This window comes from Melospiza melodia, chromosome 2 (assembly GCF_035770615.1).
Source record: "Melospiza melodia melodia isolate bMelMel2 chromosome 2, bMelMel2.pri, whole genome shotgun sequence".
Classification (NCBI taxonomy): Eukaryota; Metazoa; Chordata; class Aves; order Passeriformes; family Passerellidae; genus Melospiza; species Melospiza melodia.
Genome location: NC_086195.1, coordinates 15,063,019 through 15,076,287, shown reverse-complemented (window position 1 = coordinate 15,076,287; position 13,269 = coordinate 15,063,019). Strand labels below are relative to the sequence as shown.

At 39.5% G+C, this 13,269-nt stretch overlaps 1 protein-coding gene across 1 annotated transcript in view; it reads left to right on the top strand.

The window, feature by feature from the left end:
- The window catches only part of SMS (spermine synthase), a 43,574-nt gene extending 30,597 nt beyond the window's left edge, over window positions 1-12,977 (top strand). Inside the window, exons 10-11 of the mRNA XM_063182465.1 lie at window positions 8,823-8,938; window positions 10,246-12,977. Coding sequence (XP_063038535.1) covers window positions 8,823-8,938; window positions 10,246-10,288 — 159 coding nt within the window. The 3' untranslated portion in view covers window positions 10,289-12,977. The remainder of the gene's footprint in view (window positions 1-8,822; window positions 8,939-10,245) is intronic.
- Window positions 12,978-13,269: the final 292 nt, after the last annotated feature.

The following is a 13,269-nucleotide window of genomic DNA, read 5'->3' as shown; positions in this document are numbered from 1 at the left end:
AACTTAGGGCTAATGGGTAGCCAGTGCAAGGGCTGGAGTGTAGAAGCAGTGTTCTCTAGCAATTTAGTCTTGCTGATGATGTTGAAAAAAGGACAGTTAATACTGGGACAGACAGCTGTCAGAGCTTTTGATACATCTGTTGATAGACTACTCAGCCCATTTGATGGTCCTTGGAGCCACTTCCCAGTTGGGCCTGAAAAAGCAAAATAGTCCTCTGTAGAAATAGAATAACCCTCTCTATTGTGTTTATATGGCCAGGTTTTGGTAGTGGGGGGAGTGGGAAGGGCTCCCTATGTCCAACAGAGGCACTGCCAGCTGGCTCCAGGGTGGACCTGCTCCTGACCAGGGCTGAGCCCAACAATTACTGGGGTAGGGCCTCTGGGATAAGATTTTTGAAGGGCCAAAAGTTGCTGCACAACAGCCAGAGAGGGAAGTGAGGACATGGGAGAGAAAAAGCTCTGCAGACTCCAAGGTCACCGAAGGAGGGGCGGGAGATGCTCAGGTGCCAGTGCAGAAATTCCCCTGCAGCCCATGATGAACACCATGGTGTAGCAGGCTGTGCCCCTGCAGCCCATGAGGCTCCACAGGGCAGCAGAGACCCAGCTGCAGCCCCTGGAGGGCCCCATGGTGGAGCTTGTGGATACCTGAGGGAGGCTGTGACCCTCTGGGAAGCCCACACTAGACCAGGCTTCCTGGCAGAACCTGTGTCCCTGCAGGGGACCCTGCTGGAGCAATGGAAAACTGCAGCCCATGGAAGGACTCATGTTGGAGGAGTTCATGGAGGTCTCTCCTAGGGATTGACCCCACACTGGAGCAGAGCAGAGTGTGAGGGGAAGGAGCAGCAGAAATAACATGGGATAAACTGAGCGCAATCGCCATTCCCCATCCTCCATCAGTGCAGTGGGGAGGAAGTAGAGAATTTGTGAATAAAGTTCATTCTGGGGAGAAAAGGGAGGTAGGGGAAGGCACTGTTAAAATTTGGGTTTATTTCTTATTATTCTACTCTGATTTGATGAGAAAATGGAGTTTATTACCCAAGTTGAGTCTCTTTGCCTGTGACAGTAACTGGTGAGTGTTCTCTCCCCAGCCTTATCTCAGCCCTTGAGCCTTTGCTGTATTTTCTCTCCTCTGTCCAGCTGAGCAGGGAAATGCCAGGGTGTTTTTTGTGGGCACCTGGCACCCAGACAGGGTGAGCCCTCCACACCCTCAGACAACTCAACAGTCTGGCCATAGGATGAACAGATTATTGGGTGCTTAAAATAAAATTAACTGTGTATAACTTTGTTTAAATTACTTACATTTTAATGCAATTGGGCTAACTGAAGCTGGCTACTTGGAGGATTGGTTTAACTATAGACAGAAGGTCAAGCATGACCACTACCAACTTTGGCAGCTTAGTCACACACTGGGGACTCATAAAGGAATTTGAATGTTCTGTTGTGTTTGCTATTAAATGCCAGTGGTTTTATCTCTGTGGAATTGGGAATTTAAGTTACTTTTGCTCCAGCTCTCTACTTCCAGGATGCTTATGTTACATAGCAGGCCTTGCTGAAGAAATCATGTGCCTTTCAAGCACATGTTGTTTGTTGTGTTTTCAAAGTGCAGGACTCTGTGTGTCCCCCAGCCCCTTCTTTGCATTTTGGTTCTCTAAACCAAAAAACATTAAATTTCATCAAGGAAAGGGACTGAGGGAATGTCCACTTGTCAGAGATCATCTTTGCTATGGTGAGGAAATGCCATAGGAAAAATGCAGCAAAAGAATCGTTGTTCTGGTGACCACTAGCCAGCAATTACAGTTGTCTTTTCTGCCTTGACATTGTTTACTAACATTGAAAATTTCTGTCCTTTGTAGTCTGTCCCCTTGCACCCTGAACAGAATCATGTGCATCTAGTTAGGTTGTCATTTATATCAATGCCAAAGAAATGCTTTACCTAAAAGTGGAGCTGTGTTCACAGAATGCCATCCTTTCTCATAATGTATTGCTGTCTGTCTAAATGCCACTGCTGGGAAAAATAAAGGGAAATGCTCATCACCTCTTCATTGAGCTCTGCTCAAGTTTTAGGAAATGTTCTGATCTGCACGTGAATTGTCAGCAAGCAGGATCTAGTGCTGTCTAACTCCAGACGGATATAATTTATCTGAGATTATAAAAAGAATTATTTCTGGCATGCTGCTCTTAACACACCTGGTGGTTCCCTCGGGATTCCTTCCGTGCTGATGCTCGAAGCAGTCTCCAAAGGCTGCTGCAGGATGTCCTGTCACCACTAGGTGGAGGCAGGTAACCAGTATTGCCTGGCAGTTTATGAACATTTATAGAGATTCTGCCTGTGGAAGGTTTTTCAGACTATTTATTTGTATTCCTAGGGGATACAAGACCTTATGTGACCAATTTTAAGATGCAGGAGGGACTTCTTCCTTTTTTTCATCTCTGAAAAGATATAAAAGGGCAGTTAGTGGATGCCATTCTCTGCTGCTTTAAGTTTGTGTCTGAGTGTGTTTGGGGAAAAATGCCTCTATTTTCTCTGTGCAAATAGTAATCACAGCTTAGAACAAAAACCTGTATGAGTAGCAGCTGTGCTTTACACACCCTTGCTTTTCTAGCTGCCTCATCCATACTGAGTGTTGCAGCCTACACAGGATCTGCACGGAGAGACAAGAGCTGTAGGGCCCTTAGCCTGCAGAACTTGCAGACTTGTCTGTAGGTTTGAGACTTGAAGCTTGTTTGTGAAAACTTACTGTTAAACATAATCCCACCACTCTGAGGTTCAATGGTCATATGGTATGCTCTTATTTCCATTCTTCTTCTGAAACTGGTGCTTTGAAGTGTTTAATGATATGATATGATGCCATGTCTGTGAGGTGCTTGGTCTTATGTTCTCCAAGGAGAGACAGAGGTCCAGGCTCCCAACCATCACAGTGGAGAGAAATGGGAATTGATAAGGTTGTGAGACCTTGGTGTATCCTGAGGTCCAGTTTCATCTCCAATATACCCTTCTGGCAACTTGTTTTCAGACACTTTAGGTGTTTTTACAGTATTGGACTTTCTAAAAGTATGATTTTTATATGGTCCAAGTGATTCAATTCAAGTGAGTATATATACTTGTAGATATCAGAATGGTATGTGGCTTTGGCTTTTGTTTTTCTGAGCCATCACTTGTGCATTCACAGTACCATTTGAGGATTGTCCCAAGAGCTGTGAAGCCAGATGCAGAGACTGGTGGTAAGGTTGTCTTTGAGTGTCAGTGGATTATGTGTAGCTAAGAAAATGCCTTTTTCTGTGCTAAGTTTTTGTTCTGTTGATCTAATTTTTGAGGTTGAGAAGGCTGTAATTTTCAGCCTGTTTATGTAGTAGAACCTTTAAAAATACGTCTGAACAGGAGTTTGTGACTTCCTGGTTGGGGTCACTCAGCCCAGGCAGAATAGAACCACAGACCACTCCCAGGTTCCAGTAAACAGCACTGACCCACTGAAGGGATCATGTGTCTCCCACACCAACATGTGGCCCTTCACTCAGCTCTCTCTTCCCGGCCACTCTCTAAATGTCCAGACAATCATCATGTTGCTCCATAGTTAGACTCCTTTTTTTGGCTGCTGTGTGGGCTTTCTAATTAGCATTTCCATTGAGGGAAGAAGATTCTCCATGACTGAGCCATGAAAGGAGGCTGGAGGAATGGTTTATGTCCCTATGTGAGCCTCTGATTTCTTGGTAGTTTGAGAGACTTTAATTTAAACAGACATTTTCATTTCTATATGTTATTGAGAGTTTAGCCAGTGGAGGTACTTACAGTTGGGTTTGCCTCCATTATTTCCTTAACAGCCCTCCCTGCCCCCCAAAACCTAAGCCTAGCTTTGGTGCTAGGTGTTTCATGCTCTCTGTCTTACTGCTTATTAGTCACTCTGAAGTGAGGAAGGATAAAACCCAACCATGGCCATGTCCAATTCTGGCACATCATAATAGATAAAAATAGAAACCCATGCTAAACATAAAAATTAAACTTCTGTGGCATACAGTCACAGACAAAGGTGGCCCATGGCAATGACATAAGGGGTAAGACATGTAAGAAATGGGCAAGTAAGGAAAAGGGGCCCTTTCACCTGCTTTCAACTCACTAGTTTACTTTTTGAGGATTGGAGGAAGCATAGTGGCCTAAGTTCAACATGTAACCAGTTGATGGACACATCCACTTTATAGATGGGCAGAGTTAAATGGAACTTACAGGGTTAATTGAAACAATTTTTTTTTTTTTTTTGCTACTTAGTTTAAGGAATGTTTTTTGTCTGTCCAGAACTGTATTTGTTATTTAAATTTGTTGTGCATTGTCCTGTAGAAACCTAAAAACTAAACCCTTGCAACTACAGAATGTATGCCTTGTGAGAGCCCAGAAAAATGCATATTGGGAGATGGGCATGAGCTGTTGAAGTGGGTGCAAGCACTGAGCAGACTAAGGATGCAAAGGCTGTGAAACAACTTAGGAGCTGTCTAAGGAAGGTCTTAGAGATTAACAAATCTTAATCTCAAAGTTAAAACTGCTTCAAGTACTTTTGTGTCAGAAAGATGCATTTTAAGGGTAAAAAAAATTTATAATTCTCCTAGTTCTTACCTTCCTAGTTCTTACCAAATTGTTTGGCATGGAACAGAGATTAAGTGAAGGGGTCTGGGGAGAGGAGTTTGGTAAAGGCTTTTGTATATATTGAAAAATTGGCTGAACCCTGTGGGGAAAATAAAAGGAAGTGATTTTGCTTTTGAAAACGTGTAATTGGTGAGTCATCTGCTTTAAACCTTGTTAAACAGCCTTCAGTATTAGCTATTGTTTCAGTTGTATGGTGTCTGTGCAGAACAAAGAATGCATTGCTCTACTACATGGCTCTTCATTAGGCAGTGGGAGTTAAAAGTGAACAGTGTTGCATTCTGGGCTTGGTTCCCTGTGGCATTTTGGTGATCCTGGAACATCTAAGTGTGGTTGACATTGTTACTAACTCTGTAGTCTTGGTTAATAAAGCTGGTCATGTTTTAAAGAAAGGTGTTCATAATACTGATTTTTTTCAATAAGCTTATTGAAATAAGCCTTAAGTTTCATAGATTTGATTTTTGGAGGGCTTAACTTTGTGTTGAGTAAAGCCAGATAGTTAAAAAAAATAACTATGCAGAACTGCAAAATCCTGTAATGTTTGTCCAGAAGAAAAATGTTGATAAAAGAGCCAGGTGAGTTGTCTGAAGCTTTAGGCAAGATCTTTATTTGGAGATTGGAGAGTTGTGGGTTTGAAAAGTAAAAATTGTTTTTTGGCATGTTCGTTGTATCTGTAATTTGTTTTCCATGGTGTCTGCAGAGATTTGTCTCTTGCTAGAGAAGGGAGAAATGATGAAATACTGAAGGACAGTCTGGGAAACTGTATACTCTTCTATCATTGTGTATCCTGTTCAACTTCCTACGTAATAGTGGTGTGCTCTGTAAATTACCTAGCAGTGCTCCTATTTGTGACTCAAATTACACACACAGGTTGTTTTTTAGTTTTCTTTTGCATTCAGTCTGATGTTGAAACAAAATAATATGTTTGGTGAAGGGCGGCTGAACCAAAAATCCCACCACAATCCCCTGGATAATAACAGGTTACTAAACAAGTGCTGCAGCAGTCTGTTCATTGTGCTCGGTTTGTTAGTTTTCTACTTTCTACTCGGTTTGTTAGTTTGTTAGTCTTCTACTTTTGACAACTCTCATTTCTTTTCTGATACCCAAACATTTGGGTTTAGAAACCCAAATTTTTATTAGGAAATTTCTATATACAGCAAGTCATTTTCCTTTACCAAATAAAAAAGTACTGGTTTGTTTGTGCAATATGACCAAGATGATAATCAAACATGTTTTATGCGAGTTCTTTTGAAGGAGTGCTTTCCCAAATATGATTTTTAAAAGATTAGGGAGTGATAGAATAGAGTGGAGTCATAGGATTTTGTGCTGTGGAAGGGGCCCACAACAATCATCCAAGTCCAACTCCTGGCCCTGTACAGGAGAACCCCAAGAATCACATCATGTGCCTGAGACCATTTTTGAGATGCTGTGTTAACATTTTTTAAGTTGAAGTTTTCTTTTCTACTTGTGGAGACTTGAGCACAATCCAAAACAAAATTGAGCAGGATGCAAAAAATTCAGAGGAAGATGAGTGGAATGAATTCTCTTTTCACTTCCTCTGGAAATAGAAATGTTTTAAATATGCTGTGAAAAAATCCTACCAATAAAAAGTAGGAAAAATAGTATAAATCCCAAAGTCAGAATGTACATTTTACAGTTTGGTTCTATTTACCATTTGATGTTGTTACATGGAAAATCAATGTAAATAGAGCTGTTTAGAAATACTGATTTCAAATGTCACCTCTGCTTGTTTTAGCCTCTGCCTGTTGTATGATGTATAGAGCACAGACAGTACTTGTTCAAATGCATCTTAGTTCCTTGCTTTGTGAAAATTAATTTTCAGCTGCATCTGTATGCATGTAATAATTTTAAGGCCATTTAAAAAAAATCTGGGAGCACCAAAATGAAGCTGCACAGTAAAACAAGTCTTGCATAACGCCCCTGCTCCTGGATTTAAAACCTTTGCAGTGTCTTAGCAGAGCAACACAAGGTGTGAAACAAAGGCAGTCAGACACTTGGGAAGCATTGAGTAAGTCCTTGGTGCCTGGGGTCCTCATTTCAAGTTAGAGGTCCTAAAATACAGAGTAAGATGTGAATGTAAGGGAGCTGATTTTTGATTAGATCTAGTGTTTTCTGATTGAGCCATCTGCATTCTTTCACAGTCAGGAGCAGGTTACACATGTTATTGAATGGCAGGAGTGAATGAGATGCTGCATTCAATGGTCAGTTAAAAAAAAACCCCAAAATTGTGTACTTGTGTGTACACACAAACACTTCCCAAAGTCATTCAGAGCAACAGGAAGATGCTGTCATTCTGTAGATAGAGGCTCTTGATTTAGACTTCTTTCTAACACAGTTTCTGTGCCTTGCATTTCTTGCCATAATTTTGTGGGACTTTGGCTCTTGTGCTGGATCTTTAGGAACTGTGTGTATTTGTTAACATAAAAATTTCATTTTTGTTCTCCTTTTTATCTTCTTTGGCAAACGTTTCTCCACTAGAAGTGGTAAAGCATGTGGGAAAGCTGAGAATTTTATATATATTGAGAATAGCTCTAGAAAATGCTAGTTAATGCTTCTGTATCTACTGATCAGAAATCAGAAGAGGAAAGGAGGGTTTGTGCTAGATCACAGTACAAGACATTTATACTACATGCTAGTAAACCCAACCACTAGGGGAAGATGGGCACACACATCTCCTGAAGATCTGATCCTGCCCCACATGTGGCCAGACTGGCTCATACTGTGTGGGCAGGAGAGATTCACAGTCATCATATAACCTGCTGCTGATGTGCAGTGTTATAGCATGGCTGGTTTAGCATGTTTGGGGCCTATAGGTAGAGCTGAAGATTCCTCAAGAAAGTGGTGGAAGTAAAAGACCACAATTCAATTCATTTGGGTGTCAGTGTGCCAAGGGCCTGTAACAGTATCTCCACCTTGACCACAATCACAGAATATATTTTCTCTGTGCTGTGCCACAGAAACAGTACCCTTCTTTTTGATGAGTCTTCATTCAGTGCCTCATACCTGGAAAAAAACAACCTGAGTGATTTGTAGACCATGCAGTGGTGACTGTATTCAACTTCACTTAGTTTCAAATTAGTGTCCAAATAACTTGTATTTGCACATTCTTCCTAAGACTGTTGGATTTAAATTTGTAAAGTGTTTGCTTGTCTACTTGGTTATGTAGTCAAGAAACTTGACAAAGGTTTTTTAATTGAACTTACACAATTGACTTTTCTTGCTTTGGGTTGTTGGTGTTTGTTCAGTCTGGTGTTCTGGTGAGCTCACTGTAACCACTAAATCTTCAAATGTGTTATGGATATGGAGAATTCAGACTTCTGATTAGAGCTTTCTTCATATGGGCACCCCAGGTATACATTGCAGTAACTTCTGCTTCTTATTAATACTTAGTCTGGGACAAGGTATTTCTGGCAAATAGGAGTTGCTTAGGGGAGAGTTGGGTGGAGTTTTTCGTTTTAATTTTTTTTGTGGGGGGGGGGGGGAGGATGTTTGGTTTTTTGGGAGGTGGGGTGTTGGTTTCTTGGGGTTTGCTTTTTTTTTAAATTCCTCACTCAGTCCTTGATGTTGTTTCACCCCAAAGATAAAAAAAGTATTGCAGGAAAATCTTATTTTTCAGAAGCATGACATGTGGAAACTCAAGACAATGTAGCCCACAGCCAGAGAACTTCTATATAATTTAATGTATTTTGTCATATTGCTTTGTGGAAGAATTTGTTTAAAATCAATAGGCTATAGTTTTTAAAAAAAGTTCATTTAAACACTGTAAGATCTAGGCAATGTTAAATAACTGAGAAAAATCTGGATGTTGTAATACTGTTTACTAATAAGTTTAAGCAATTATAAAGAAAATGGTTATGGAGTAGATGTTATAGGTAAACAACACATGGTGGTCTGTTTTAACTGGAAGCCCTCATACAATGATTGCTTCTGCTAATGAGAATATAGATAATCCCCCCCATACTTACCCTTTCTTGAAAGGATACAAATTGTTGTTTGCTGTAGGCAGAATGAAGACAAGCTGTTCAGTGTTTGCATTGTAAATATTAAATATGAAGAACAGCATGTATCTGGTTCTGAAATATGTGGGAGCCTTGCAGTAATGTCAAAATGTATATGTTCATCTGAAATTCTGCTTATTTGCTTGATTGTGACTGGGATTTTTTTTTCTTCAGGGAAACTGTATCAATCTGACTGATGCCTTGACTCTGTATGAAGAACAGCTTAGCAGGCTTTATTGTCCTGTGGAGTTTTCAAAAGAAACTGTGTGTGTTCCCTCCTACATGGAATTGTATCCTTAAAGACTGAAGAAAACTGGAGATTGTGTATTAATAAATCAATCAAGCATAGATTGTTTGGAGGTAATGAACTCAAGCAAAAAGGCAGTTCTGATTTCAATACTTAATGTTTTTTTCATAGTAAACGAACTGTTGCAGTTTTATTTTGAGGCTAATTGTAGGAATTATTTTCTAAAAGTGCTATAAATTCATAGCTGGTAAAATGATCAGCACCTTTCATGAATAAGCTGTATTTTTGTTAATGTTTTGAGTGGTGTATGTGATATAGGATAAATTGTGTGATAAAGGTAATACTGCCTGGCAGTTCTGACAAGGCTGTATCTTATTTTCTCTTCTTCTTTTACTAAAATAAGAAACTAACTTCATACAGATTAGCATGATCCAGATCTTTAGATATTATCTGATAGAGCTATTCTTGAACATACAGTTCAGACTTTACTTTTAAGGCTGGGGAATGGGGAAGAGTGATTCCCATCAATAATTACTAGTTAGTGTTACTGGAAAAAATATTCCAAGTAGAGGGTTATGCATATTCTCAGCAACCTCCCATTCCTAAAAATAATCCTTCAGAATTTCTTCAGTTTGTGGGTGGCAAGGAAGTTATGTAAGGAGCCTAGAAGTTTAAACTTCAAGCCCTTAGTGTGAGAGGGGCATTTTGATCTGCTGTAAGGTGGTTCTGCCATCTGCATTTGCCTTGAGTGTTTACTGCTTTTGTGGGATCTCCCTGGAAATGTTCCTGCAGAGTGAAGCCTGCTCTGGCTGTCTCTCTTGACAGGAAACATCTTTTCACAATCTTCTTATTCATAATACATTAAGCACATGATACTGCCACAGCCTTTTTTGTGTTGTGTGTGTTCATTCCCCTCCCTCCTGTGTCCCCAAGCCCGGTAGTGCTCACTGCTGCAGCCCCCAGACTGACTCCATGCTGACCCCAGCCAGCTCCTCCTGCTTCTCATTATTGTCAGCTCTTTGGGAAATGCAGATTTGACCTTATATTTTCAAGTCAAGAGAATGTGAAGGATATCAAGATACTTGCTCTTAAAGATTACAGTTTCAGAGAAAGTGGTTATTTTTGCCTTTACAAGTGCCAGGCCTTAATGGAATGTGTATGTGTTTTGAAGAGTAGGCATCTTTGATCTGCTGAGTCAAGAAGAGAATCCAGGTAGATATCACTTTTGAGTGTTTTCCCTGCCCTTTATGAGCTACCAGAAGTTTTCAGAATTTAAATATAAGTAAAAAGAACTGCATTTTAACTGTGTACAAGTGTTGCCTTTTTTCCTTAACTGCTTATTTTCTCCAGATGGGTATTCTACACAATTTGGAAGAAACAGACTAACATCTGAACATCAAGATTATTTGCGATGATCCTAAATGTACATGCTGCATGGAGCATATAGGCCTGCCACATGCTGCATATTGGCATCTTGAACCTTTAAATTATATGCTGTAGATGATCCTGAAACTTAGTCATGCTATTGATTGTGAATTCTTTAAATGTTTTTTATTGTTATTTTAATTTAAAAGCAAATGGAAAATGTATATTTTGACGAGCTAGGGTGTTATTTTTGAAAGTCAACTTAGATGAATAAGCAGCAAAACTGTATAGCTGCTGACTGCACTGAACCTTTAGAATGTGATCCTTTTCATTTTTTTGTAGATCTTCACAAACTGGTTGATTAAAAAAGACATCTTTAGCATTTCATCCCTGAAGGGTGGTCCATGGAGTTTTTGTTGGTTTTGTTTTTCCAACAAGATTTTTCATTTATGGTGCTTTTTAAAAATGGGAGAGGGTTTTGTGTGGTTTTGGTTTTTTTAAATGAACACTGCAGTGCTTCCATATAGAGAAGAGCATAACTAAAAAAGAAAAAAAATCTTGCGGGAGAATACCCCAAGTCCTTTGTTGCAAAGGGAAGAAAGCCAGTCTTAAATTTTTATTTACCCTAGCAATTCATCATTGCTGTAATCTCTGCTGCAGAAGAATCTTTGGCCTTTTACCTCCTGGATTTTTTTAGTTGCTGCCATATTGATTATTTGGATTCTGATGTGGATTTCACAGTAGCTTTGTACTGAAGCATGAAGATCAAGTCTGGGTTTTCATTCCACCATGGTGCAAGAAATTGAGTGTAATGAGGTTCATGTGGGCATATCCTCTCCCCAGCCTTATGGGAAGCACTAGATTTTTGAAGTAAAATTTGGCTTAGAGGATGAAGAAATGTGGGTGTGATATGATCTATCTTTATGTGCACCTGTACTGGATGTTTTCAAGAGTGTGTGTGCTTCAGTAGGGTCAGTGATGGTTGTATTGCCACAGATGGCCCATATTGTCTGAGGCTCTTGCTCAGTTAAATTCACTTGCAGTGTAAAAATCAGTAGAAGCTGGGGTGCCTTGTAGTTCTGTTCTGGAAGAAAATGCATTTTTCTTCAGCATTTTCTCATGCTGTCAGAAGTTATATTTTTGTAAGAGTTTGCTATCTAACAACTAAAATATTTGTGCTTAAAAATCCCACTTGAAAGGAGGTGGAAGGATATGACCAATATGTGCATTTTTTACTTTTCCAAGGTAGAATAAGAAGTGTACTATTTCCCTAAACACTCTAATCCTGAGCAATGATGTTTCATTCAACACCCATATCAACATTTTCTTCGTTTTATTGGAGAGAGTTGATTTGCCCCACCAATATACTATTAATGAAAACAAACCATACAAAAGCTGTCCTTTATGTTTCTAAACCATTCATAAAGAAAAATTTTATTGCATGCCACATATATAAACTCTTCATAGACTCTGAGTAGCCTATGCAGAATTCCAGAGTGATACTCAAAAATGTGCCAAAATTTGCTTTGTCTTTGGCCTATAATTGGTCTAAATGTTTTCAGTTTGGATAGCCAATAGAAGCATTTTTCAGTCTTACTGATTTAAATGATCTCAATTAATTCTCTAATATACACAGGGTGCAGTTCTTCCATGGCCTACAGCTTGTGAATCACTGAATGCTCCCAAAGAACAGAGCTTCCCTCTAAACAGAATAAAGTTTCCTGTATTTCCCTGAGTGTTCTAGGTCTGCTGTAGGCATCCCGGAAAATACTTTGATATTATTATCTGTAGTCTAATAGAGACTCTTCATTTATGATCCAGGACTGCAATCAGTTTGTCTAGCTGCAGATGAATGCAGATACCCTGTAAGCAGGTGTGTCCATAACTTTGCAAGCATGAATATTTCCATTGGTTCTTAGTGTGATTACTCATGTAGATGAAACGAAGCCCACAGGGACAGAGCTCAGAGCATCTGTGTTCCTGGGTGAGCTTGGCAGATGTATAAATCAGTCACAACAGGTGGGGGTGGTTGGGTTTTTAGCAAGGAATTTTGTGATCAGGAAGATGACTTAATCTGCTCTTGTACCAGGGCTTGTGCTTCCCTTTGGTGTCGCTGCACAGGGAGCTGCTGGGTGTGCAGGGATGTTCTGGAAAGATTCCCAGAATGACCAGGGGACCTGAATTGCATATTAATAGCTGAGAGACAGCAGTGCTTGCAAACTTTTCAGCTAATAGGGTATGAAGAGAATTGGAAGAATTTTTTCTTTAACTTTTTTAATGTAGTGTTTCACAGTGATAGATGCAGTATAAAGCAATTCAGCAAACACTGAACATTATATTTTTTTAAGTTGCTGAATTGATTCTGAGCAAATATATATACACATTGTTAGCCTTTATTTATTTGTTGCTGTAGTATAGATTTTTTTAAAAAGAAAAACAAGTCTCTGTGTTAGAATTTTCAAATGCAAACTGCTATAGCTGATCAGTTTTCCATGTTTAAGGGCATTTGGGAAATGCCTGTGAGTGCTGTACTATGTATGCAAACAGTTCCCAAGACATGGTTAACATTAGAGGTTTCTTAATTATTCTTTGCACTAAATGCTGCTTCCATCTAGAAGTTCCTGATTGATAGTAGTTTGTGCAAGGAGAAGACTGCTGGCATTGTATCTACTGCATCAGTGCAGTGCACGTGTTACAATAAAGGTACGCTGTCATTACTTGTGTGTTTGAATTGTTAAATCCACTGTGGATTCAGTGTTCAAATGACAGAATTGATGGGTATGATGCATACCATTGTACCTCCTTTTTCCTTGTTCCATAAAGGTATTTCCTGGTCCTTTTATTGAGTATCTTTTCTGTCTCAGATTAATAAATTGTTATTTTCCATATAATAAATGCTCAGATAAGATACTCTGTATATGGAACAGCACACTGATATTTGTAATGGGGGGGATCACTAGAGGCTTCAGTGATATTTGCCTAGAAAGAGTTAATTTTGTGTACAGCATT